Below are 24091 nucleotides of genomic sequence, written 5' to 3'. Positions count from 1 at the left end.
ACATAGTGATACCCCTCCATCATCAGAAAGAAACATGATGTACCTTTGTGCAATGCGTGAATGCGGAATTATTTGAGATTCCAAGCCCTTGTTGGAGAGTTGCAGTAACAAGAGGCTATGCACTTCACGTCCAGCATACCCAAGTAACATGAAGAATTAGTTTGTCACTTGGGTATCCCTGTCTGTGATCAGCACACCACACACCTGTTAACCATTAAAGGACAATAAAGCCGGTTGAGCCAGCAGTTCAGCTCCCCTCTCCAAGAGCAAATAAGGGAGGATCCCTGCAATATTGTGAACAGTAATTCTCTACATGTGTTCACACAGTGGCTGAGAAAGGGTCTGCTTCTGTCTTAAGAGTCAGGTTATCTAACTGCCTGAGGAGCCTGAGGAATGGAACCTGCATCATTCTGAGCCAGCAGCAGCGTCACCTCTGCCCCGCACAGCTCTCCCTCAGAGCAGGCCCTGCTCGGATGGGAAAGCCTGAGGAAATCTGTCTTTGCTTTATTCAGCTCAGATGGAAAACACGACATAAAAGGAGATGGTCACAATTTTTAATTGGGTCGCCTGTTGCAGTTCCAGGCTCCCACATCCCTTTGTGTAATGAAGCACCACATGCCCTGAGTACTAAATCCTCTTCTCACACATAGCAACACTGGCTGTGCAGCTCATCCCTTTAATGTGTTTTTCTGAAACAGTTATTTTAAAAAAAAAATTTCAATAACTGATGTCATGAAGAAAGAAAAAGCCATTAGTAACTCTCATGAGGAAACTTTTCGGGAATTAGGAATGTTTTGTAAGCTTCTTTGGAATGTGATAAAGTTCTGTGGTCCAAATTTCCAAAGAGGCAAAAAAAACCCAAACAGATCATAGGCATGTAACTCAGCTTAACCACCTGCTTAATTAACAGACTCTTACATTAGAAATGTGAGTATTTTTTTCTTGCATGCAGCAACATGTGAATTTTGAATTAAATAGCCTCCTTTCTGGGGAAAAAAGACTTTCTTGTGACTTTGCAGTGGCAAGGCTGAGTGCTGTGAAAACCTAGAAGCCATGATCGCACTCCCTTGCAGCCAGTTTCCATCCTGAATGACCTCCCTCCTCTTTGGGCTGGATCGTGCTCTTTTCTGTGTCTGCGTCCACTGGCTCATGCAGCTGGAACTGAGGATGCAAGTGCTCCCCCTTGCTCCGATCTGGGGGCCAGATTAGTCAGATACCCCACAATGTGGCTCCAATGCACTGCAATCACTCAGGTTTATTTGTTTAGTTCAAACACTTTTACAAGCAACTCTTTACCAGAGGTCAACACTGCCATGAGCTTGGTTAATGTGCTCACTGTCTACAGCACTGTAACCTGCCAGTCATCATGCATTGTCTCAGACAGGTAGGAGAACATGGAGAGCCAGGCATCATGATACATGCAACTTTGCACACACATGTAAACAACAGCACTTGATCACAACATGTACTGCAGGGTAGAATAATATTGCAGATAGACAGACGTTGTAAGACTGCAGCTCACAATATTCTGTACAATACAGGGGCACTTTTTACACTGAAGGTTTACAAATGCACTGACCAGTTTGTTTGATTTTTGGCTTCACTTGCTTGAAGTTCCCGCAGCTGCTCCATGAACTGCAAAGTTGAATTGCTGAGCTCAGGAAGCTCCTTCTTTCCTCCCTCCAGCATCCTTGGCTGCAGGGTGGTGGTTATGCTGCGTACCCGAGGAGAAACAGCTCCCCTTCTGACCTGTTCTGCTCTTGTGTTGGTTCCCCCTGAGGCAGAGCTGAGAGCATGAGTGCCAGCAGGCCGGAGCCTGGCAGGGCTGAGTGTGCTGCGGTCCGGTTACTGGCCCAGAAGCGCTGATCTGCTGCTGACATTCCATCGCATCTCTTAACCATGTATTGCAGCATGGAGGGATTCATGAATTATACAAATTATATTTATCATTTGTTCTGAGAGAAATATAGCTAAACATTCCGGGTTTTCTTTCTGGGATTTATGTATTCTTAAAAACACAAACAAAAAAAAAAAATTTTTCCTCCCCTCTACTGAGATCTCTTTGTGGTACGCTTTTCTGATGCACATCTGGTCTAATGCTGTCTGCCTGGTTTTACTGTTTGGATATGGTCCTACAGAAGACATGTTCCCAGCTGCATGGTCACCCAATCAAGACCCTTCGTGCTGTGCTTACTTTCAAACTCCTTTCCTTTGTCATGGCAATTACAAAATTCGGCAGTGTCCATTGGACTATTGTTCCATGCGAAAGGCCTGTGGACAGTCTAGGTTGTGATTCTGACTGTGAACAAATGTAACGTGCCTGCTGAAATTCCCAGAGGGACTACTGACACAGGGACCAGCTGGAGTCAGCTCTTCTTGCAGCACACAGGCTCTGGACAGCAGCAGCAGCAGGCACTCCCTTGCCCTCTGCTGCTGTGTCCGAGCCAGTCAGGGATCTGAGCTGCACACGAGGGCTATACTTCCTGTGACGAGGCTCCATGTGTGCAACACTGGCCTTGGCCCTGTTCTCAAGGTCTCTGAAGCTGCTCAAAGTCTGGTCTTCCTTCTGCAGTGGGAGCAGAAGAAAGAGAGCCGAAGGAGCAGGAGGAGTCGGTGGTGAGCTCACCCCGTCCTCCTGCGTGTGGTTCCGCTGGAGTGGAGAGTTGATGTGTCCAGATGTGAGGAGACCTCTGTTATCAATATAAATTAAACCTGTCACAGTATAAATTAAATTACATCAGTTGTTGTGATGAGAAATGTCCATCCTGCACTTTGAGACCATGAAATGATAATAATTTTAATACATGGTTGAGTGCTAATTAATAGAGTTCCTGCCAGCTAATCCGGAAAGCAGACCAGCATTCAGGGAGTTTAGAGCCCTTGCTGTAGTCAAGCAGTCATTGCCACCTTCAGTGTCCTGGCTGGGCGCTGGCCGTGAGGGGCTGTGCTTTCTGGAAGAGGAAGAAGGTAGGGCGCCAGGGTGGCACCCGGCCGCCAGCCCCCTGAACGTGCTCAGTGAGAGGTGACAGGCAGGCTGCAGTAGGTCTGCTGCTCAAAGGGGGTGCCGTGACCCTGGCTGGGCTCAGGGAAGCTGTTGGTCTTCAGAGCGCTCTGGGAGAAGCGGCAGCACAGCAGGGAGCGCAGCTTGTGGAATGTGCTCTTCCGGAAGATGATGAAGATCCAGGGGTCCACGATGGGATTCGTGGCGGAGAAGCGGAACGCCAACAGGTTGTCATCGTCATTGCCCCCCGGAGAGATGGCGCTCACGAAGCCGCAGATCTGGGAGGAGAAACACGAGGACAAACAAAGCGTTAAGACATGAAACGGAGGCCAGCGGACAATGGCCTCTGCCCAGTCCTGCACACCAGGGAGCAGGAAGCCCGGAGGCACACGCAGTCACATGCCAGTGCAGGATTAATAAGACTGGCGCGAATTTAAACCTGATGGGTTTCATTCATCTGGCATGTTTTTCCCATGACCTCAGAGGGCTTGACACCCAGCCGTCCCACTCCTAGCCGTAGGAATGGATTTCAGACCAGAGGACTTCCTGTTAGAAGTTCACCATGGTACATTTCTGCCTTGCGTTTTTTTTCCTCTGCTGTGGTCTGATGGCATGTGCCGTATTTGCCAGTGTCCCTGTGCGCTTCCTGATCTTCTCGCTGCTTTCGCTCTGCTCTGCTACGCTGAGAGTTCACTCGTGGCTGCTGAGAGCAGGGGCTTGTGTCTCAGCTGCAGACAGAGGCAATAAGACACAGTCCTGCCCCATCCTGAAGGACGTGCAGTGGAAACTGAAATCATAATACAGATGTTTTTGCCTGGTTTGCTACAGACAATTGTATCAGAGTTTTCTTTTCTGCTGATTAATAAGAATGTTTGTGTCAGTCACTTTGTGTCAGTGTCTGTGTTGCTATGGATGTACAAGCAGATAGAAAATGAGTCATAGGGGAAGTGTACTGGGGTCATTATGTGTGTTTCACAACTATTTCTGCTTTTAAATTATTTTAATTTGTCTGCTCAGCCTGATGTACTGTAGCAAGAGGAAGGGGACCTCAAGAATTGTAACACAATATTAAACCAATAATTATCCTGACAGGATAGATACTCTTCAGACGATCAGCTGATCCTCTTCATGATTTTTAAAACACTGGTCTTTTAAAACAGCAAGAGACTGCCAGAGACTGTTGTACAATTTCATTCCTCAGCCACGAAATGAGGGACAGTGTATTGACACATATTTGCACAGGCATTCGTGAGGTTTTACAGATCCCACACCCATTATGTCATCGGGATTTATTGGCGGTTTCATTTAAAAAAATGTTGTATTCCGCACTGTGACCCTGGCATGCATTCCTGCTCTTGCCTGTCAGATGGCTGTTTATTGTTTTGGAACTTGTACAGTTTATTACTCTTGTCCACAGTATTTTGTTTATAAAGGAAAATGACTCTGGGTTCACAATTAGTTTTCGGTTGCCCCTGCACAGGCTAAACTTGGCTCTCTTTCATGGAAAGACCAGGGTGGGCAGCAAATTGTTCCTGTCCTGTGGAGAAACAGCTTCCCTTACCCACGGCTTTAATGCTGTCTGTAGCCTCGTTTCCCATTGTCTCTCTCAATAGACTGATCTCCTACTGCCTCTGTACAGTACATATACATGAGGCCCATCTTAGTAGGTGGATGAATCTAAACTTTTGTCCAACCTTTTCCTAAAGATTTGCAGGATTTGGACGTCAACCGTCGGGCTGGGTAGTGTGTTCTAGACACCCACTACTTGAAATAAAAATAAAGTATTCTCTGTCCTAAATTAATTCCCCTTAAGTTTCACACCAGGTTTGTGAAACTGGTTTGAACAAATCTAAACCCTTTAGGATTTTGTCTACCTGGATCAAACCTTTTCTAAATATCCTTTGTTCTAACCTGAAGAAATGTATGTGCCTCATCCTGTCTGTGTACAACAGTCTCATGAGACTGGGGCTCACTCTCTTTGTTCTTCTTTGAACCTTTTCTATGGCTATAATATCATTTCTGTGGTACATTAGTCTGTGTAGTAACCTGCTCTGACATATTGCCTGTTTACACAGTAATCCTGAGACTTCAGACTCTGCTGCCCTGTTTTGTTCTTAAATGAGCAGAGAAAAGGGAACAAGTAAACATGTATTTCCTCCATGACAATTCTAATAGAAGGGCAGCTCTCAGTGTCGATTACATACGCCTATGGGATTTCCTTTGTGCTGTAATTAAGGTCTGCAAATATTTTGTCCTCAATATCGGCGCTGGCAGCCGGCCTGGGTGCTGCTCCAGTGCAGAGGGGAGAGGCTGCAGCTCCCCCCGTGCTCCGGCCCGCAGGAACAACAGAGGACTTAGGGATTGAACACAGAAGCACTGTGTTACTGAATGGCTCAGCTTTCTTTGTCTTGTTGCTATTTCCAAAAAAATCTAATCTAATTTTCCATAAACCATTGGAGTAAAAAAAGGATATTTTGCCCAGGTCTATTGTCTTAGAATTATTCCTTGAAATTTTGCACTTTCAGGAGATGATAAGTAAACTTCACTCTGCCGCAGAATGCCCTAAATATCCTTCTTCATATCATATCATACTAGGTCATGGTACCATGATAGTCTATATCTACTCAACATCTTTCACAGGTTGTGAATTGGTGTGTATCATACTTTCCCAATCCCCTCTGCGCTCTTCTACTTCTGTACCATGAGCTCAACTTTCGTTTCATTCAAACTGTAAGTGCATGAGGCATCAGCCAAGTCTGTCAGTGTGGTGAAATGACTAACCCCAAAAGTACCTACAGTTCTCTAAGATCTTCTTGTGAGTGTGTAGGTAATAATGTTTCTTTATTAGCCCTATACAATTTCTTGCAGTAGGAATTTGTCTTTTCACATACCCCAGCTTGCTCTCCATGGAGACACAGACACACAGACAGGGAGAGAAGCTTGGGGTCAGAGCACAGGGTCAGCCATTGTACGGCGCCCCTGGAGCAGTTAGGGTTAAGGGCCTTGCTCAGGGGCCCAACGGAGTAGGATTCCTCTGCCGGCTGTGGGATTTGAACCGGCAACCTTCCAGTCACAGGTACAGATCCTTAGTCACAGAGCCACCACTATTCGGAAGTTTCAAATATGCCATCATGAAGACATCTGAGTTCCAGTTTACACCAAGTTTATATCTCTGTGCTCCTCATCAGTGTCACTGGAGGTTCAGCCTATCGCTTTCCACTCTAATCAGAGGGTTGTCTGTCTGTCATCTTATCATAGCTGGTGTCGCTGTCTGGCACATTTGCTGGCTACAGCAATACTTGAATGCAGGACAGGTGCAGTTTCCAGAATCCAAAGATATCAAGGGCCTTTGTGTGATTCTTGTGGATCAACATCTATCTAATTTTGGAACCCTTTGAAGAGAAAGTTCCAGGACTCAAACACAGATCAGGTTTCTGTTCTAGAGTAGCTCTTCATCGAGATTTGATCTTGCAATTGTCACTCCCGGTCCTGGAGATCAACAGCCCAGCAGGTTTACAGCTGAGCTCAAGTTCCTCAATGTGTAGAGACTTGGAAATAGGTACAAGTCAGGCTTGTAAAATAAGTCTTTAACAACACAGCTCTATCACTGTGAAATGTGCCCATTTTAAATGCAGAGCCATGTGGAGCATCAGAATAAGTAAGCAGATGTTAACATCTTGCTGTTAACATATTAACATTTTTGCCCAGTGTTTGCCTAAGGCCTGGTGTTCAGGTGAAAACAGTGTTCAGGTGAAAAAGTATTTCTTTCATAAATAGCCGGTTACATGAGAACGATGTATTTAATTGATCTGAAGATCTCATTCAGCAGTTTCATGGAAAAAAACCAGGGTATCAGCATCAACAACACAGCTAGATCGCTTGTTCCACATCCCTGCAACCCATTGGGTATAAAAGCTTCATGTTGTCTTGCCAGTGTGGCAGGATCGTACCCGCTGAACCAGGGGACGTGAGCACTGTCCTCCGAGATCCACCTGCTGGGTGCTTGCGCTTTCACACGACCCAGAGAGCTCTGTCTGGGGCTGTGAAGCTGTGGCTCCTGGTTTCAATGACACTGTGGTGTAGGACAGCCGCCACTGACCGTGTGAGCAGGCCGCTCCGCTCCGCTCCACACGGATCTTCACAATATTCACAGTTTGAACAGTCGAGAGCAAAACGCCACACCAGAACGAACCTGCTCTCTGAGGAGGTGTACCGGCCCGGTGCTGGCTGAGACGCCAACTGGTGGCACATAGGAGGACTCTGTGGGAGGGCTGGAGCTGTGCCAGCTTGTGTTGGGAATTTTCTATTCAGGATTTCCCGTTGTGGTAATCCGAGGGACAGGAATCCCGCCGGAGAGCTGAGGCGGAGCACTCTGGCCAGCCGCCCGGATACCAGGAGCATCCTGGAGTGGGTGTGTGGCTGGGACAGGTACACGCCAGCAGAGCACAGGCCATGAAGGAGGTTGGAACTCGAGGAGGGAGACAGGGAGACAGGGAGACTGTGTGGGCTGTGGCCTGGCAGCGGTGCCAGCGGTCCAGGCCCGGCTCGTGCTGGGGCTGGCTGGGGGCCAGGTGTGAGGATCACACACCAGGGTTACGCTCTGCAGGTGGAATCTGTGTCAGCAGCTAAAGAGAAAGTGTGGCAGACAGCGCAAGTTTACATGAAAGCCAAAACATTTAAAGAACATTTCTGGTGGAATTCTGCCTCTGAGGACACTGGTTGTCAACAGCGCTGCAGATACCTGCTAATATCCTTCGACTAAGAGAAAACCAAGCATGTTTCCTCTCAAGAGAAAAAAGGAATTGTTTTCCAAAAGCGGGAAAGCACTTAGAAAGGATCTTCATATTTATTGTGTTAATATAGGAACACTACTGTATGACACAAGTGGATGATGTGCAATTAATCTTTCTTTATTTGAGCTGGATATATAAATTTCAGATGGCTTACTGCCTATTCAGACTTCCTGAAGGTTTTAAACAATGTTTTTATTTTCAAATAAACAAAGCAAAACGGATTGCTACAATTGCTGCTTGGCTAAATTTATCAGGCATCAGCTTGACTCCTGGGGCAATGCGGAATTGTTAACGGGGTTGGGCGCATGAGTCAGACCGTGCTGATGTGTCAACACAAGAAAGAAAACAAAAATCCCAAAGTGTTTACATGATCCAAATGATCATTGCTTTTAAAATGGAAATTGAAACTTCAAATCTTGTCCAGGGAATGAAGGTCGGTCTGCAGAGGTGTATTCTCAAGAGTGTGAGTTGACCTGACACTAAACACAGAACAGCATTGGGAGTAGAGGGCTCCAAATCTGACTTCCTGGGGAAATGTTTGGAAGAATGAGGTGAAATGATGTTTCGGCTTGGCTTTCTTGAAATAAGGTCGAAGAGAAACTAAAGGTTACAGTAAGTACAATCTATAAAACCATTGCCTACACAGGTAGTATGAGTAAGGTGCCTGGAAGTTAAATGACAGATTCTTTGTACCTGTGCTGGCCATCTCGTACTGTATCTGCAAATCCTTGGGTCTCTTTCATGACTCCTCACCCCAGTCAGTCTGCGCTCGCTCACAAGGCGGCTGAGAGTCTGGCTCTGACTGCTGTGCAGTGCAAGTCTTGCTTAGACTCTCAAGAATCCAGTCTCAGGCAGAGACACAAGGAAGAAGCACACTGTTCGTTCCAGTGCATCGAAGACAGGAAGTGGCGATCAGTGCCCCCGCCTCCCCGCTCCAGGGCCCTGTGTTGGCGTTTGCATGTTTTCCTTGGGTCAGTGTGGGATTGTGCTGGTGCTCCAGGTGCTCCGGACCTCCCAGAGTGGGTTTGGATTGGCTGTGCTATATTGCCCTTTTCCCTGGACCTGGCGATGAACTGGCACCCCTCCCAGGAGAGAGCAGTCATATCCTCGCACTCTGTGCTTCCAGGAGGAGCTCCAGCTTGCCTCAGCCGTTGCCAGGATAAGCAACTTTCTGATAATGGATGCAAGGATTAGCAGTGCAGCCCAGTACGCAGCTTCATTAGACAGGCTGTCAGAAACGCATTTACTCAGGCGATGGAAAAAATAAATTCCTAATTCTATTCTCCCTGGTTTCCAAACCTGGTTACAGCTCATGGTTCCATGTGTACTATAATATTTAATGGGAAAGTCACATTGATGCATGAAGAGACATGGCTAGGTATGACACCAAGCCCAGAGAAACAATGGCACATAGTACAAACGTGGTATTTCTGCAACAATACTGTGTACCGTAGCAGAAGTCCACAAGTGCAATGTGTCTGAGTAATGCACATTGCTGCAAGTTGGCCTCCTCTGAAAAGGCAACAGGATGGCAAAAAGATATTTGCTGCTGCAGTAGCTAATGATAATAGATACACAGGAAGCTGATGTAATAGGGTCAAGCCCATGCAGTGAGTGAGCAGCTCAAACTTTCACCCCAGATTCTGTTACAGCGTGTTCATTAGGAAAAAAGCCATTTTACCCATTATTGGATAAAAAGCCTGGACAGACCTGCCTCCTTATGATACCTCTTCCTAAGCAATTAGACTTGTTTATGCTCCGAGTTCTTTTAAAATGATTTCCTTTACAAATGTCCACTGGGAGCAGAGACGTCCAGTACAGAGCCACAAGGAAAGAAGGCACAATGTCGATGAGTCCCCACACATGTAAGGGCCAACCCCAGACAGTGTGCTGATATATTGCAGTTCCTGCAAAGAGACTGGTGCTGACTTTCAAAGGCACACAAGTTCTTCCAATCACATTCAAGACCTCACTCACCACTCAGACTTAATAGTTTAATCCTTTGCTGGAAGAGCTTAAAATAAAAAAGTGAAACGCCTGCCCGTTCCCAATTGCATCCTACTCCTCAGTCTTGTTTTGGTGACTAATGGATAAAGCTTCATTTGTGGAGCTTTGCAACCTTATCAGTCATTGGTCAGGCTGGAGTGTATATAGTGTTTTTTATGTAGTATATATAATAGTTTATTGTATTTTGGTACAGGTAAGGCAGAGGAACTGTGAGTTCCTCTGTCTTTGTTCAGTTTACTGTAGCTCACCTCTTTATTTCAGCAAGAAAATACATATAATGATCTAAAAATAACTATCGGGCCATTTTTGGTAAATCTACCAGGACCTGAAATCCTGTTATTCATTTTTTTTCTCGAGTCCTTTGAAGAAACACTTTGTTTCTGACAGATCATATCAGCACAGCTGTGAGGTGCAACTTCTCCCCTGGCACTGCGGTCGGTCAGACAAGCACTTCCCATCTCTTAGGAAGCCACCTCTCACAATCTCATCAACTCCCCCTGTGACACTTCAGGCCAGAGCCCAGGCAGGGGGGACTTTCACTGACGGCCCTGCGCCTGTGAGCTCAGCAAAGCCCACTGAGGAGCTGAACTCTTCTACCTGCACCCCCCCCACTGTGTCTGAGCGGAGCGGCGGCTCTGTGGCTCAGGATCTGTGCCTGTAGCTGGAAGGTTGCAGAGCAAGCTGGGGTCTGTGAAAAGACAAATTCCTAATACAAGAAATTGTATATGGCCAATAAAGTGATCTCTTTCCCTCTCATACCGTTTCCAGCCTCACTCCAGGGGCATGCTCGGTGCTCTCTGCTTGGAACCCCTGTCAGGAATGCAGAGGCCAGGATTGGCCACAGGCTTGTACAGTGTGAAATTATTTTTACAGAAATAATTTATGCCGGAGGTCTGATATTTCAAGATTTCACCCTTTCAGAAACTCTTCATTTGAGTTGGTGAGCTCGTTGGGGCTTCATCTCTGTGTACGTATCAACGTCAATTTTCAAAACAAACTCTAATTAGGGATGGTGTGGGAATTAAGCAAAAACGGAAGCCGATTTTCCACAGTAAGGAGGCAAATGTCTCCCTCTGGTTTTAGTCATTTTATGTTTCAACCACAGCAAAAGCAACACAGATGAGTTTCATCTTGTGGTCAGTCCGGAGCTTCCCCAGTGAAGTCATGGAACAGTGCCCTGCTTCAGCAGGCTGTGGGCTGTGGGGCTGTGGTCACTGACAGTCAGCTCACTACTCACTACTAAGTTAACACTCCTGGTTTCAGGAAGCCCAAGATTTCTGTACTTCATTCTGAGCAAATATAGTTTATTTCTTGTTATTTACACAATGTTGCATACGTACATTTCTATGGTATTGGGAATGTCCAGGTTACCAAATGACTGATCAAATATGTTTAGATTCATTGCTCATCCCTATAAAACATCATGCTTTGAATGCCAGAAGGATAGCACACACAGAGGTTGGCACATGTGGCTACCGGTTTAAGGACTGAGTTTTTAATCACCTGATCTCTCTGAAGATCAAAACACTGGGGCATGAAAGAACAATTCTGCCAAAAAACAGTGAGTGCACATTCTATCAGTTGATTGGCCTGGCTTGCAGTGTGCATGAAGCCGAGCAATACTGTGTCTCGTCATATTGACCTTTGGCTCAGGAATGAAACATTATTTTATACAGCAAAATAAAGCATTTTATATTCAAAAGTAGTGTCTCAAAGTGCTTTACAGTAGGTGTAAAAAACATTTACAGTATAAGGACAGCAAGTTACAAAGTAAGAAAGACAAGCAGTTAGAAGTGCAGTTCATTAAGATTTACAGTAGTTATCCCAGCAAGCAGGGCGTTGCAGTAATTACTTCTAGATAAGACAAAAGTGATGACCAATGTTTCTGCTACTGTCAGAGACTGGACGTAGACTGGCAATATTTCTGAGATGGAAACGTAATGTTTTTATAATGTTCTGCACATATGCTATATCCTATATGACCCCAAAATTCCTTCTTTCAACATTCTCTAAATTTCGATTGAAATTCAGGCACAGTGCCATCCACAGATAGGCATTGGCTTTACTGAGTTGATGGGAGGTGCCAAGTAGCATGACTTCAGTCTTTACGCAGTTTAAGTAAAAGAAATATTGAGTCATCTCGGTTTTTAAATTAGAGATGCAATTAGAGAGTTCAGTAACAGCTACTTCAGTGTCAGGTTTAGTATGAATATATATTTGAGTATCATCAGCATAGAAATGATCATTCAGAACAGGTGATTTTAATATGTTACCAAGCTGAAGAGTAGATGGACCTCAAATTGAGCCCTGAGGAACACCAGACTTACTAGACCCAACTTCAGAACAAAACCCCTGGCAATAAGTAAGATAGGAGTTGAACCACTTAAGAGTGGTGTCAGAAACTCCACACACAGAGTATCAAGAGGAAAGAGTGATTAACAGTGTCAAATGCAGTACTGAGGTCTAGGAGAATTAGAATAGATGGAATCAGCTGCCATAAGAAGATCATTAGTAACTTTAACCAGGGTAGTTTCTATGCTGTGTAATCGATTGAAACCAGACTGGAAGGGTTCAAAGAGCTTATTTGCAATGAGGTGATTGTTAAATTGTATTGCAACAGCATGTTCTGAATTTTTCACAAAAAGCAATAGATATAGGATGAAAATTGTTTAGATTGAGGATTTCTAGCGGTGACAATAATCAGGAGCTGTTGCCCAGGAAGGAGGGAAGGCTGGCGGACGAGTGCGTAGCTCACAGAGGGACTGGCGTCCCGCTGAGCAGCTGATATACGTATCGCCTTTGTTGTCCTTAACTGCCCGGCAACTCCTAGAACAATAGCAGCGCTGAGGCCCTACAGATCTGCACTACAGGAATAGCAGTGGTACCACGAGAACAGCTTTGGTATGTGTAGAGGTGTTTTTACCGTATGTTTATCCAGTGCACTGTGCTTTGATTGAATTGTTGTTTTCATAATTTTTTATTTGCTTTGCAAGTGCCCTTATCCAGGGTGACTTTAATTTCAGTGATTTGAAAAGAATTCTTGGGTAAAACCTCCAGGTTTTTCTGTTCCTAGGCAGTTGTTTTTCTTAATACACAGACACACAGGATCTATATCTCTATCTAGTTTTAATCAACCAAATCCAAAAGAGCATTTTCTGTGTTGTGTTTGATTTTTTTACAAATCACTGCTTGAAAGTTATGGGAAAACGCTCCTTGGATAATTAACTTGTTTCCTGTGGTCTCTCAGGCGTGCCTGATCTGGGCTTGCAGACAGTCTGTTTTAGTCACACTGCCTGCTCTTGATGTGTTCACCCACGCAGCTCGTGCAGCCTCCCGTGTGGACGTGCAGGAGGACCGGTTCTGTGCCACCCTCGTGCTTTTCTCAGGGTTGGGCTCCACCGAGACCGCCTGCTGCGCTCAGCTCTTTGGCTTCGAACTGAGGATTGGCAGGACACATGCAGGTGGTGGACGGCACTTACTGGAGTTACTGTGTAGAGGCCTTTCCCGAACTGCAACAGCCCTGTCTCATAAACCCTTGACTGAAGCTACAGCTGGAAAACTCCAGAGTTCGCATCTCACACTCACTGCTACATGCATGTAGCGTATTAAAACGTGATGATGGTTCCACACTAGCCATTCCAACCATGTAACCCATTTGGTAATAAGTACTGTTGCTAACTGAGCCAATAATCTCATCTAGCCACTTCATTAAGGAAGCCAGGGTATCGGATGTCAGCGCACTTCCAGGTAGAAATTATTTATGTCCTCTTCCTCCAGGGCAATTTCAGCGCATGAAAGCATAACGGAAAATTCCAAACTAAGTGAAATTGAAACTCAAAAGAGGGTTTATTTGAAAGAAGATAAAATGGGGTAGAGTTCAGGGTTGAGAAGAGATACTTCTCACCAGCACATTTTTAGAACAAACGTCCTCTTCAGCTTGGAAAGTGCTGCGCTTAGTGAGAAAGCCCCCAGACGTGGGCTGCGCTGTGCTCTGTTAGCACTCTGGCATGCAGGCTCCCAGACACGCAGGCCTCCGGCATGGGGAGACACGCAAGGGGCTTCACTGGCTTGCACAGTGGAAAATGGCTTCCAGGAGGCAGGCTGGGTGAACAGTCCAGAGGTGGGAAAGAGCAGAAGAACTAATTCCACCTCCAGACACCAAAGCTGGGCCCAGACAGTGCAGACTGGGGGTCACAGCTGACGAATCCTGCACCCAAGAGACATATGCACTCCCTGAGCCACGGTGCCCTCTACTGGCACTCAGGGGTAACTGCCACAGCGGTGGGACCCACTGGCATTCAGCAGTTTCTGTTTCTTCCACCAGTACCTCATTTTTATCACAAACACCCCCTCTCTGCAAATCGTCTTGTTAGAGCCCTGATGTCCACGTAGGGTTACCTCTGGCTCACAGAGCAGAGATAAAAAAAAACAGATAAAAGCTAATTATCAGTTTCAATTAAAGGCTGTGTTGGCTGTATTCAGAAACGAACTCCTAGTGAACTTTGGTGCCCTGGTGAGCTTTATCTCTTGTGTCTGCTCGAGCCTGTTGCGTGCACGCTGATATATACTCCTCTGTCACGAGGACGTCTGTGGGAGTCTGGGAACAGCATCATACCCGCCCTGTTGTGGTCAAGGGAAAACAGAACCGACACAACTAAGCTAAGAGAGCTAAAAGAGTTAGCTGCTCGCTGAAGAAGCCTGAAGAGAGTCTGCTTACAGCGGCTTGTTGCGATGTTACAGGCACTCAGTATGACTCATCCCAAACCTAAATGCACCAGCTTTGGTTTCATGGCTGAGCTGGCAGCAGGCCTTTACATTGACTTGTCCACTGGTGCAATGTGGCTGCTACACTCTGCCATGCTCTGCCATGCTCTGCCTTGGCGTGAGTTACTCTTCAGGGCTGGATGAAGTCCTACAGCTATGGCCAGGAATTGATAGCAATCTTTTTATATAACACTTTTTCTCTTTCTTTAGTAACACCCAAGCCTGATATCTGCAGCACAGTGTCATCCAAAGAGTGCATCAACAGAGAACTGCCCCCTAATACAGCAATGGAGAGCACTGCCTCTGTAACCGGTGTGTTGTGCCTCGTTGTTCACAAGCAACAAACTGGCCCTTCGCTTTCCCTTCCTTGCTAAAGGGGTCAAAACCGAGGTGCAGCTCTTACATGTTCAAAGAAGCACCATGTTGTCATCAGGTTGTGGAGGTAATTGTCTTCAGTATGTGCACCGTGTGCATCGTCAGAAGTGCTGCCTGGTTCAGTCACTCAGTATTGTTCGTGCTGGTCCTGCGGAGCAGGCCTTCCTTCACAAGGGGTGAAGGAGCATGTTCATGCAGCCCCTCAGCACCTTGTGGTTACAGGGACGCAGAGGTACAGAACCATCTAACGCAGCCGCTAGCCAATACACGATACATAAAGCAATAGTGCACTGCATAGCATAGAAGCACCCAGATCATTAAAATGCATATCTGCAGATTTAAAATCTTCTCAAATTTTAAAATGAACCAGTTGAGGTCCTGAGGAGATTTCATACAGATAAAGAATGAAGTAATTGAACATCATTTAAGTGTGTCTCGATAGTGTCGCCTCAAACAGTGCCCTTAGACCCCGCAACGAAACAGACAAAGGCCCGGGATGGAATCACAGGAGGAAGATTTGGGTCTGAAGAGCTGTGAGCACATGGAGCAGATCACTGGGGCTGGTCACACGAGCTCTCTGGGACTCTGAGGCTGGACGATGATGTGAGGAAACAGAATGATTCCACATGACACTGTATTCATTGAGCTGATTCAGCACGTTCAGTCTGAACTCTCGTACACCTCTGGACTGCAGTTCCTTCATTGTTTCCTTTAGAACAGAGTGCGACTGTGAGAGGCGAGAGGCTCTGCCCCAGACAGGAGCTCTGGGACGCTGAATTTTTTCACTGTCGCTTCTTAAGCATGTACAGTACCTTTCAGATTCCAGGTGTTGCATTACACACAACGTCACACAACAACCAAAACGCATGTCCCAGCAAGCAGCCTGAAGCAAACAGCATGGAAACGAAAGCAAGAACATATTTTCATTGCGTTTTCATTTCCCAAAACTTGGTCTCCATGTTGTTTCAGTTTATCAGCAGCTGCTTTGGTGAAACCATCCTCCGCCAGGATTTTTTGCCAAAGAGCACTCTCATGCCAGCCTTTTCAGAGCACTGATTGCTGGATAAACACTGCATTGTGCTTCTCATGCTGACTTTGACTCATGTTAGCGTTCCTGTGCAGTTTTCTTTATGAGCCTTCCAGCCAGGCTGATCAGTTGGAATTGAGAATACTGTTTCTGTGAAGAAAGCCGAACTGTTACAGTAGAGATTTCAGTGTGGGAACCAAGGGTGGCACTAACCTGTAATTCTAAAAATAGGCACCTGAATTCTTACGATGCTAGGTTAGTCTTTAATTGATTCAATGCTGGCTGGAAGGACTGAATTGTTCATTGAGAAATGTATTAATGAACTGAATGACTTTGATTAGGTAGTGCTCCCGCTCCTCTCCTGTGTGCTGTGCTGCGGATGGACGCTGCCATCACTGCTCCTTTCATAGAGGTGTTATTATCTTAAACAATCAACCTACAGTAATAGCAAAACACTAGAAGACCCTCGGCACTCCAGGACCCGAGTCTGAGTCCTCTGTGTCCACATCACATGTGTCCAAATGTCCAAACAGGATTCTGGATCAGTGGACCTCAGCCCATCTGTGATGTGTCCCTGCCCAGTCTGTCCTCTGAAGACAGACAGATTGCCAGGTGTGAGGCCAGGCAGCTCACTGCACAGGGAGAGCATCGGGGGAGAGCTGCGTGGGGAGAGTGTCAGGCTGAGACGGTCCAGGCGCCTGCAGACCTCCCACACTTGCACCCTGCCTGGCAGAGGGAGCGTGGCTCCTCCCCGGGGGAGATGTGTTTACCTTGCTGTCTGTCTGCTGACAGTGACTTTCACCCTGCAGGGGCCACTGGGGTAGCCGGAGCTTGACATGGCTGCTTTTTTCTCTGGCAGAGTGAAGTCTGGTGTTAATATTTTCTCAAAAAGAACCAAGTGATTGTGTGCTTCAAGACAACAGAGACCAGAACAAAAAAGCAAGCAAACACATTTCTGCTGTATTCTTCAAGAGTTGGAGCATTACGTATTTCCATTTTGCAGAGTTTACATCCGACTGCTGCCTGAAAAAGTGACTACTGTAAGAGTGCAGTCTGCCAGACAGGTCAGAAACGGGATTGAAAGTGTTTTTTGTAAAATATCGGCAAAGGGTAATAATGAGAAATTAGTGTTCTGGAGGGACAGACTAGGAATTTCACTCTCTTAGGAACTGATGTTTTTCCATCTGTGCTTGCCTGGTGCAAGAGTTGCTGGAAACGGTGCTTAGCAGGACTGATGTAAAACCTGTAACAGTGAAGCAGTTCCTTCTGTATTGATTTAAAAGATTCATGCCTACAAGAGTACATTGCCAGGTTTTTTCAGACATTCCTTTGAATCATAGTTTTCTGTAAATATTATATTATCAGAATAATAACTTTTGGATTCCAGTTTTCTTCTTTAAAAATAGCTGAAGTCCATTTGTCACTGTGCTGTCCTCCATTACAGTGAGTATAGACAGCATGCAGACACTAAAACACTCAGTAGAAATGTCACACAGAATAGAGAAAACACGTTTTTATAAACTCTTTCTTCATTTGTAAAATGTGTGCAAATGTTAATCCTTTAAACTTGAACTTAAAGATTTTCTTCCTTTGCCTGCACAGCTCCCATCTCTAAGAGAAAACAATCTTAAATGCCACATGGCATCCAGGAAGATGCAGTGAACTTGATACTTGGTAAGAAAAGTTCAATGCACGAGCATCGGCATATGCCGTCTCTTAATCCTTAATTAGATTATAATATGAACTATGCACTGACACAGATGCAGATTCATGCTTCTATTCTTTTGTTGGAAATTAAGAAGAGATGTATAACAGAGTGGCATGAGAAATTACTGGAGAAATGGATCAACAGTCACCTTTACTCTCGGAAGAAACACTCGGAGGAAAATGGGGCTGCACACAGTATTTTCTGTCTCCTGGGTCTTTCTTATGTCATCCCATTTCCAGTGTGCACTCGATATTGTGTCTAGATCTGTTTTCTTTTGGTTCTCCTTTATTGTGTTCACCCTACGAGCTGATTGCCACCTCTCCAAGTGAAAGTCGATGAAGTGAAGATAGGAAGCACAGTGCTTTGAAGAAATGGTGATCTGAGGTTTGTGCAGCACTGTTCTCCACCCCGGCTCACTTTCTTCCCTTTCCTCCATGAGGAATCATTTAGATACAGGCTGCGATTGGTAACTGTAGCTGGAACAGCAAGCAGGGATTTCTAAAGAGCAGCTAGAGTGGAAAATTGCAAAGGAATGTGAGGACCAGGTAAGGAGGTGACAGCAGATGATATCAGCTGCTTGGCGCAAGACAAACACTGGAAGACAATGTACTGAATTTGTGCACAGTTCATTGATTGTGTGCATTTTAACTCCCTTCTAATTCAGTTCCAAAAATATCGTTATTTCTGACCGCTTACTGTGAGTTAGAGTAACTATACCCTAGCTAGCTTTAAAGATGAAGCATGAGGGCTGGATTGCTCTGGAACACACTATGGTTTTAGGTCGGAGGACCTGGTGTGTCATCATGTCCTTTCCAGCCTGTCTCTGATCCAACATTGTGTATTGATTTCCCATAAAAGTCTGGAAAATGGATCTCTGGTTAAACCTCAGGCCACTAATGCCTCTTGAATGGTGTGCTGCTCCAGTGTTTTGCTGCTGTAATTGTCTGGTAATTGTCTGTGACACTCAGACAAACTTCCATAATGCTGCAGTCCACAGAAAACTGAACATGTGTTTACCAAATGAAACAGCACATGAAACCTGATCACAGGCATTTATGCCTTCATCTCCAAACTTGTTATTGATGTTTATTGTTGTGATTTGAAGGGAACTTTTTGAATGAAACCCAGCTTATGAGTTGTATTTTGTTTCATATTAATACTTGCTATTGGTCTTATTGCCAAGATGTACACTGTTCATAAGACTTTACAAAATTGCCTGTGATGTAGGAGAAGCTTTGTACAAACGAGACTGACATCATATTCCAGTATATCCCCATGACCAAAGAGCAAAACTAAAACTCTGTGTGGGAGTCATTATTCCTTTCAAGGTTCAAACATGTGGCATGACCATGCTTTGACCAAAAACGTCTCCAGTGTTTCCCTATAAAACATGAACCCTGCCAAAACCTGAATTACCCCTGAGCACAAATAAAAAGTTCCTTCCGACGACTCCTGTTCTTTTCTGATTGATAGGCTACCTTATGACAAAGAGAAATTGCATCTAACGCAGCCGCTAGCCAAATACACGATACATAAAGCAATAGTGCACTGCATAGCATAGAAGCACCCAGATCAGATGAGGTCCTGAGGAGATTTCATACAGATAAAGAATGAAGTAATTGAACATCTTTTTCCCTTAACATATAGGACTGGGGTGGTTGGCGTTTAGTTCAAGCTCTCTAAACCGTTAAGTGTGTCTCGATAGTGTCGCCTCAAACAGTGCCCTTAGAGCCCGCAGTGAAACAGACAAGGGCCCGGGGTGGAATCACAGGAGGAAGATTTGGGGATGAAGAGCTGTGAGCACATGGAGCAGATCACTGGGGCTGGTCACACGAGCTCTCTGGGACTCTGAGGCTGGATGATGATGTGATTCATTAGCTCCATGCTGCATTAGTGCTGCATTCTAAAGTCATTGTTCACACAGCTGTTAACAGATGGTGGGAGCACTTTCAACAACACTCAAAAGCTTCTCAAAAGATTCCCGTTTAGGTATTTTTTCCCAGAAACTCTTCTATTTTTTTATTTTTTCTAATCTGTGTCTCTGCTTTGCCTGCTTGACGGAGAAGTCCATCCCTCCTAGATACCGCTTTGATCGATCTTCACCACAGCAGTCGGACACGGACTCTCTCTTCCCAGACAGGTGGCCCGACGACTCCACCCACCCCTCCTCTACCTCCCAAAGCCCTGTGGCTTTTCCAGCAGCTGAAAAACTATTCTTGCAGGAAACATCATCAATTCCAAAGCGAAAATCTTTTTTTTTTCCCAACATATCCATCACCAGATGGCTTGGCCCCAGCTGTTCATACGATTATGTATCACTGTCAACTTAGTGATGGGATTGTGACTATTTTGGTATTTGTATTTAAACATACTTAGGGTGACCCAGGCTCTGGATTCTGTCGTACATTTTTTCATTTATTAATAGATTTCTTCTAAATTTCTCTATTTTTTCTGAATTTTATTCGCCATTGAAATGTGCTGCCTGCGCCCTGCCACAGTCCTGTCATCAGAGGTCTAGAAGGATCCTATCTGGACAGCAGGGCAGCAGGCGCATCATGATGGGCTGACTGCTGGACGTCTGGGCGCCCAGGGATCAGGCGTCTGTCCTATCCTGATGCAGATCCGTGTCGGGTGGTGAGCAGGGAGAGGCAGGATGGGGATCAAATCTCCAGAAGGCTCTGGTGGGACAAGTAGAGCTTGTGCATGTGCAGGCAGAATCAGTATAAAAATATCGGTGTGAACGTGTCCTGAGCAGAGGCACACAGGGACAGTTCCCAGGGCAGCGCCTTCGTTCTGGTGGTTCATGGCCCTGGCTGTCCATATCTTCTGCCGGCCTGCAGCTAGGAGAGGCCCCAGGGATCGGGGGGCAGCTCGGGGGCTGGGGGGGCTGCGGCTGGACAGTCCTCCTGCAGGAGGTGACCATTCTGGGGTTCTAAGCAAACTGAGGCCTTTACTGACGTCACCCGCGCCCAGGCATCGAGACATTAATCCAGCAGCCTGCTTTCAGGAATCAAAACGATCAGGGCAGAAAGGCAGAAATGTGTTCTCTGGAAACAAGGATGTCTTTTTCTTGATCGGGAGGCATTCTTTTCCAAGAATGTTTGGGAGTGTTTTGAAGAGTAAACTGAAGGTCATTAAGCTGCTCTAGGCCACAGCTGTTTAACACAATTCCAGATCCTTCCACAAATTCAATGTTATAAAAACATATCGGACCTGACGGAAGCAAGGTGTTTTCACAGCACAGCAATGAGCAGAGGAGTACAGGGGAGAATCGATTTTCAGGATCTCGAGAATCCAGAAACACACAGAACAACTGCATATATGGCAACTCATCTGTAAAGGTCAGCCTAGTTTTTTTTCAGGACTTTTTTAGGCTTGAAAGTTTTCCTTCTGAGGATTAAATTGTGGTTTTCCAACAGCTGGTTATTTGCCATTTGGAGAATTGCCATACGTACTTGCTTGTGTTGCTTTGCCATTGTGACCACTGAGCTTTCTCACAGCAGGCAGTGAAAGCCGTCCTCTGCTCACTGCAGAGCGGCGCAGTCGGGCAGGGTTAGGGGTCCTCCTGTGCCCTATATCTCGGACACCAGTCCTCCCTTCTCCCTCTGACACAGCTGGGCTTCGGTGCTGATGGAAACGTCCCAGCAGAGTTAACCCTGCTCCAGTGGCTGAGAACTGCAGTGGAGTCCTGTGCATTTGTTAGGGGGCCAGCAATGAAGTCATAGTTATTGAGCATTTGAGTTACAGTTTTTATTCAGATTAATATTTTTGGCAGGAATTTTGACATGCATATAAAATCCCAAACCCCAGACAAACACTCATGAAATGTGGCAGGAGAGCAGGATCGCGTGGGAAGCTGTCAGAGTGAAGGTCACAGCGGCAGGTCACGTGGTTTTTGCCACCATACTGCCTTTTTCACAGAATGTGAGGAACTCTCAAAGTTGTTGTTCTCTGAATCCATGCCTAGCAGAAGTTGGAAACATAGTGGACCTTGTTATTCCATGTTTGTGATATAAATTATGATATTATTCCATGTTTGTGATGATTGGTCATGTGCTTTAATCTTGGACTTGATAAAACAATTGAACTTTTCTTCTTCTATGAAACTGTGAGGTCAAATGAAGGAATACCTGGGATACAAGATGCAGGTCGTTTTGACTGACAAGATTGCTAATGCCACGATGTTGCCTTAAGAAACCAACACAGGTCAATCAGATCAAGGTATGGGAAATGTGCACCTATTGCATCAAATCTTGGGGATACAGTGTACCAGATTTAAGATGGCCAGTCACATGATTTTTTTCTCTTGCTGTCTATGATCTAATTCCCTCCGTCATTCTCCATTCTGTCTCTGTCCTCTGCTGTGCTATTCAGAGAGGCATTAACACAGCCCTTTGGGCAGAACAGCAGTGCTGGCACTGGTGATACTGGTAATACTACATGCACACCACCTCCATTAAATACCAGCCCATTGGCCATTAATTTCCCTAAATGTACCAATCGTGATCAAGAATAATATTCACTTGTACAGACTAAGCTACACAGCAGCCACATCACAAAATAAAACTTTAGTGTTTTTAAAAATGCACGTGATCTGCTGCTGTGTTCAGACTCAAAGAAGCCTTAGGTCCTTGGCAACACATAATAGTCACAGTTTTATTTATTGTTGTGTGTTAATCATCACTTAAGCTCTGTTCTTCCAGGATCTTCTCCCTCTCCTATTATATTCAAATAACTCTTTGTAAACACAACACAACATGTTACATCACTGTAGTTGTTGCAGTACTTGGTATACCTCTTGGACTTGAAATTAGACAATATAGTCTTTTTTTGTGACTTAATAGCTTTTTGAAAAGGTTTTGCATAGGTAGTGAGCTTATACGTTAACCTTTTAGACTGAAGTAGCGTGAAGAGTCTAGACTTCCCAGCACATAACATTGAGTGTGTTTCAACCTGAAGGCAGCAGCCCTGCAGACTGCAGACAGCTGCTGTCACAACGAACAGAGACCCACAATGCGGAACTTCACAGGCCACACAACAGACAAGGCACTGACACCCCAGACACCAGCTACTGTTAGGAAGGGAGCCAATATCTAGATCACAGGCAGAGGTGCGATGTGGGAGAACTGAAAGCTGGCACTATTTTAACAAGGGAACAGTACTGTGCCACTTGAATTCCAGTCTGGATATTGTCCCCTCCCAGCTGCTGTTCTTTTCTCTGAGTTGTCATGCTTTTACAACAGCCACCACTGGCATTACCACTACTTAAACGGTCACCAGGCAATTAACCCCTTTCTCTGCCAGGTCTTGGGACCCCACTGCAGGGAGAGGTTGTATCCCTGCAGTGCTTGGTATGTAGCTCTCTGGAGCCATGGATGTGTCCTCCCACAGTCTGTCCGAGCAGAAGATTTCATTATGAAGTTACATGAGCCAGGAGTGCAACTGCTTTTAATGAAACTGATATTTCTGTGTGGTGTGTCTGAACTGTTCTCTCATTTAAACCATTTGAAAATGTAGCCATGCAGGATGCAATTTCGCTTTTGCTCAAGTTCAGTAAAGTGTTTCCTCCTAGCACAAAAAAAATCAATAACATTTTCCTTCCACGGGACTTAATTTTTTGAGAGAGACAAAACAAAAAACACTTTTAGATCAACAGTGCTCAAGAGCGTAAAGCTGGGAGAGAGCTGGAGTGTGTAGGAAAGGAAGAGGAAACATATCTGGAATCCCACATGTTAGAATAATTATTACTGCTGAGCCACACAAACCCAGGAAAAGCCAAAACAACAGACAGGTCACGACCCTTGAACACTGATGTTAGAGCCTTTGCATTACTAAGATGAATAAGAATGCTCTTGAAGGTCATACCTTGCAGATCAGACAGAAGATTATGAACATCCAATTTGTAGGTGACACAGAAGCACGTTTTGCATGTAAAAGTTAAGAATGAACTGATTTCAGATAAAATACAGCTTCTGTTTAAGTAACAATTTCCTTCATTTATACTGCAGACATGTGGGTGCAGTGAAGAGCAGAGATGATCTCAGGCTCCAGGGTGGCCGTGCTGCAGGCAAGTACCCTAATAGATACCGCCGGGCACCGTAATTCACAGAGTCATTCTGCAATTTTCCCATTGTGAAATCATCGGCTGATGGATTTCTATAATTAGATCCTAATTAGAACAGTAGTACTGAGTCTTGTACATCTTATAATGCAAATTATGTTCATAGCTGGCAGTAAAGTGATTGAATTGCTCTGAGCCAGGTTGAGCCAGGCTCTTCCAGATGCCAGAGGCATGGTCCTCTTTAGTTCTTCTCTTCACTCTTTGCTGCGGACAGGCGAAGTCTACCTGGCGTTAAATACAGGTGTCAGACTGTCTGTTTCACCAGTGACTACCCTTCTTGTTTGATATTGGCAAC

The 24091-nt window shown here is 45.3% G+C and overlaps 1 protein-coding gene across 2 annotated transcripts in view; it reads right to left on the bottom strand.

The window, feature by feature from the left end:
• Positions 1 to 1235: 1235 nt before the first annotated feature.
• The window catches only part of ptgir (prostaglandin I2 receptor), a 32003-nt gene continuing 9147 nt past the window's right edge, over positions 1236 to 24091 (bottom strand). For both annotated transcript variants that reach the window (XM_088627328.1, XM_088627327.1), the window contains exon 4: positions 1236 to 3279. In XM_088627328.1, coding sequence (XP_088483454.1) covers positions 3013 to 3279 — 267 coding nt within the window. In that variant the 3' untranslated portion in view covers positions 1236 to 3012. The remainder of the gene's footprint in view (positions 3280 to 24091) is intronic.

Source organism: Lepisosteus platostomus, chromosome 4, assembly GCF_059453375.1.
Source record: "Lepisosteus platostomus isolate fLepPlt1 chromosome 4, fLepPlt1.hap1, whole genome shotgun sequence".
Classification (NCBI taxonomy): Eukaryota; Metazoa; Chordata; class Actinopteri; order Semionotiformes; family Lepisosteidae; genus Lepisosteus; species Lepisosteus platostomus.
Note: the sequence above shows the minus strand (reverse complement) of the source record. Positions and strands in the feature narration are given on the sequence as shown.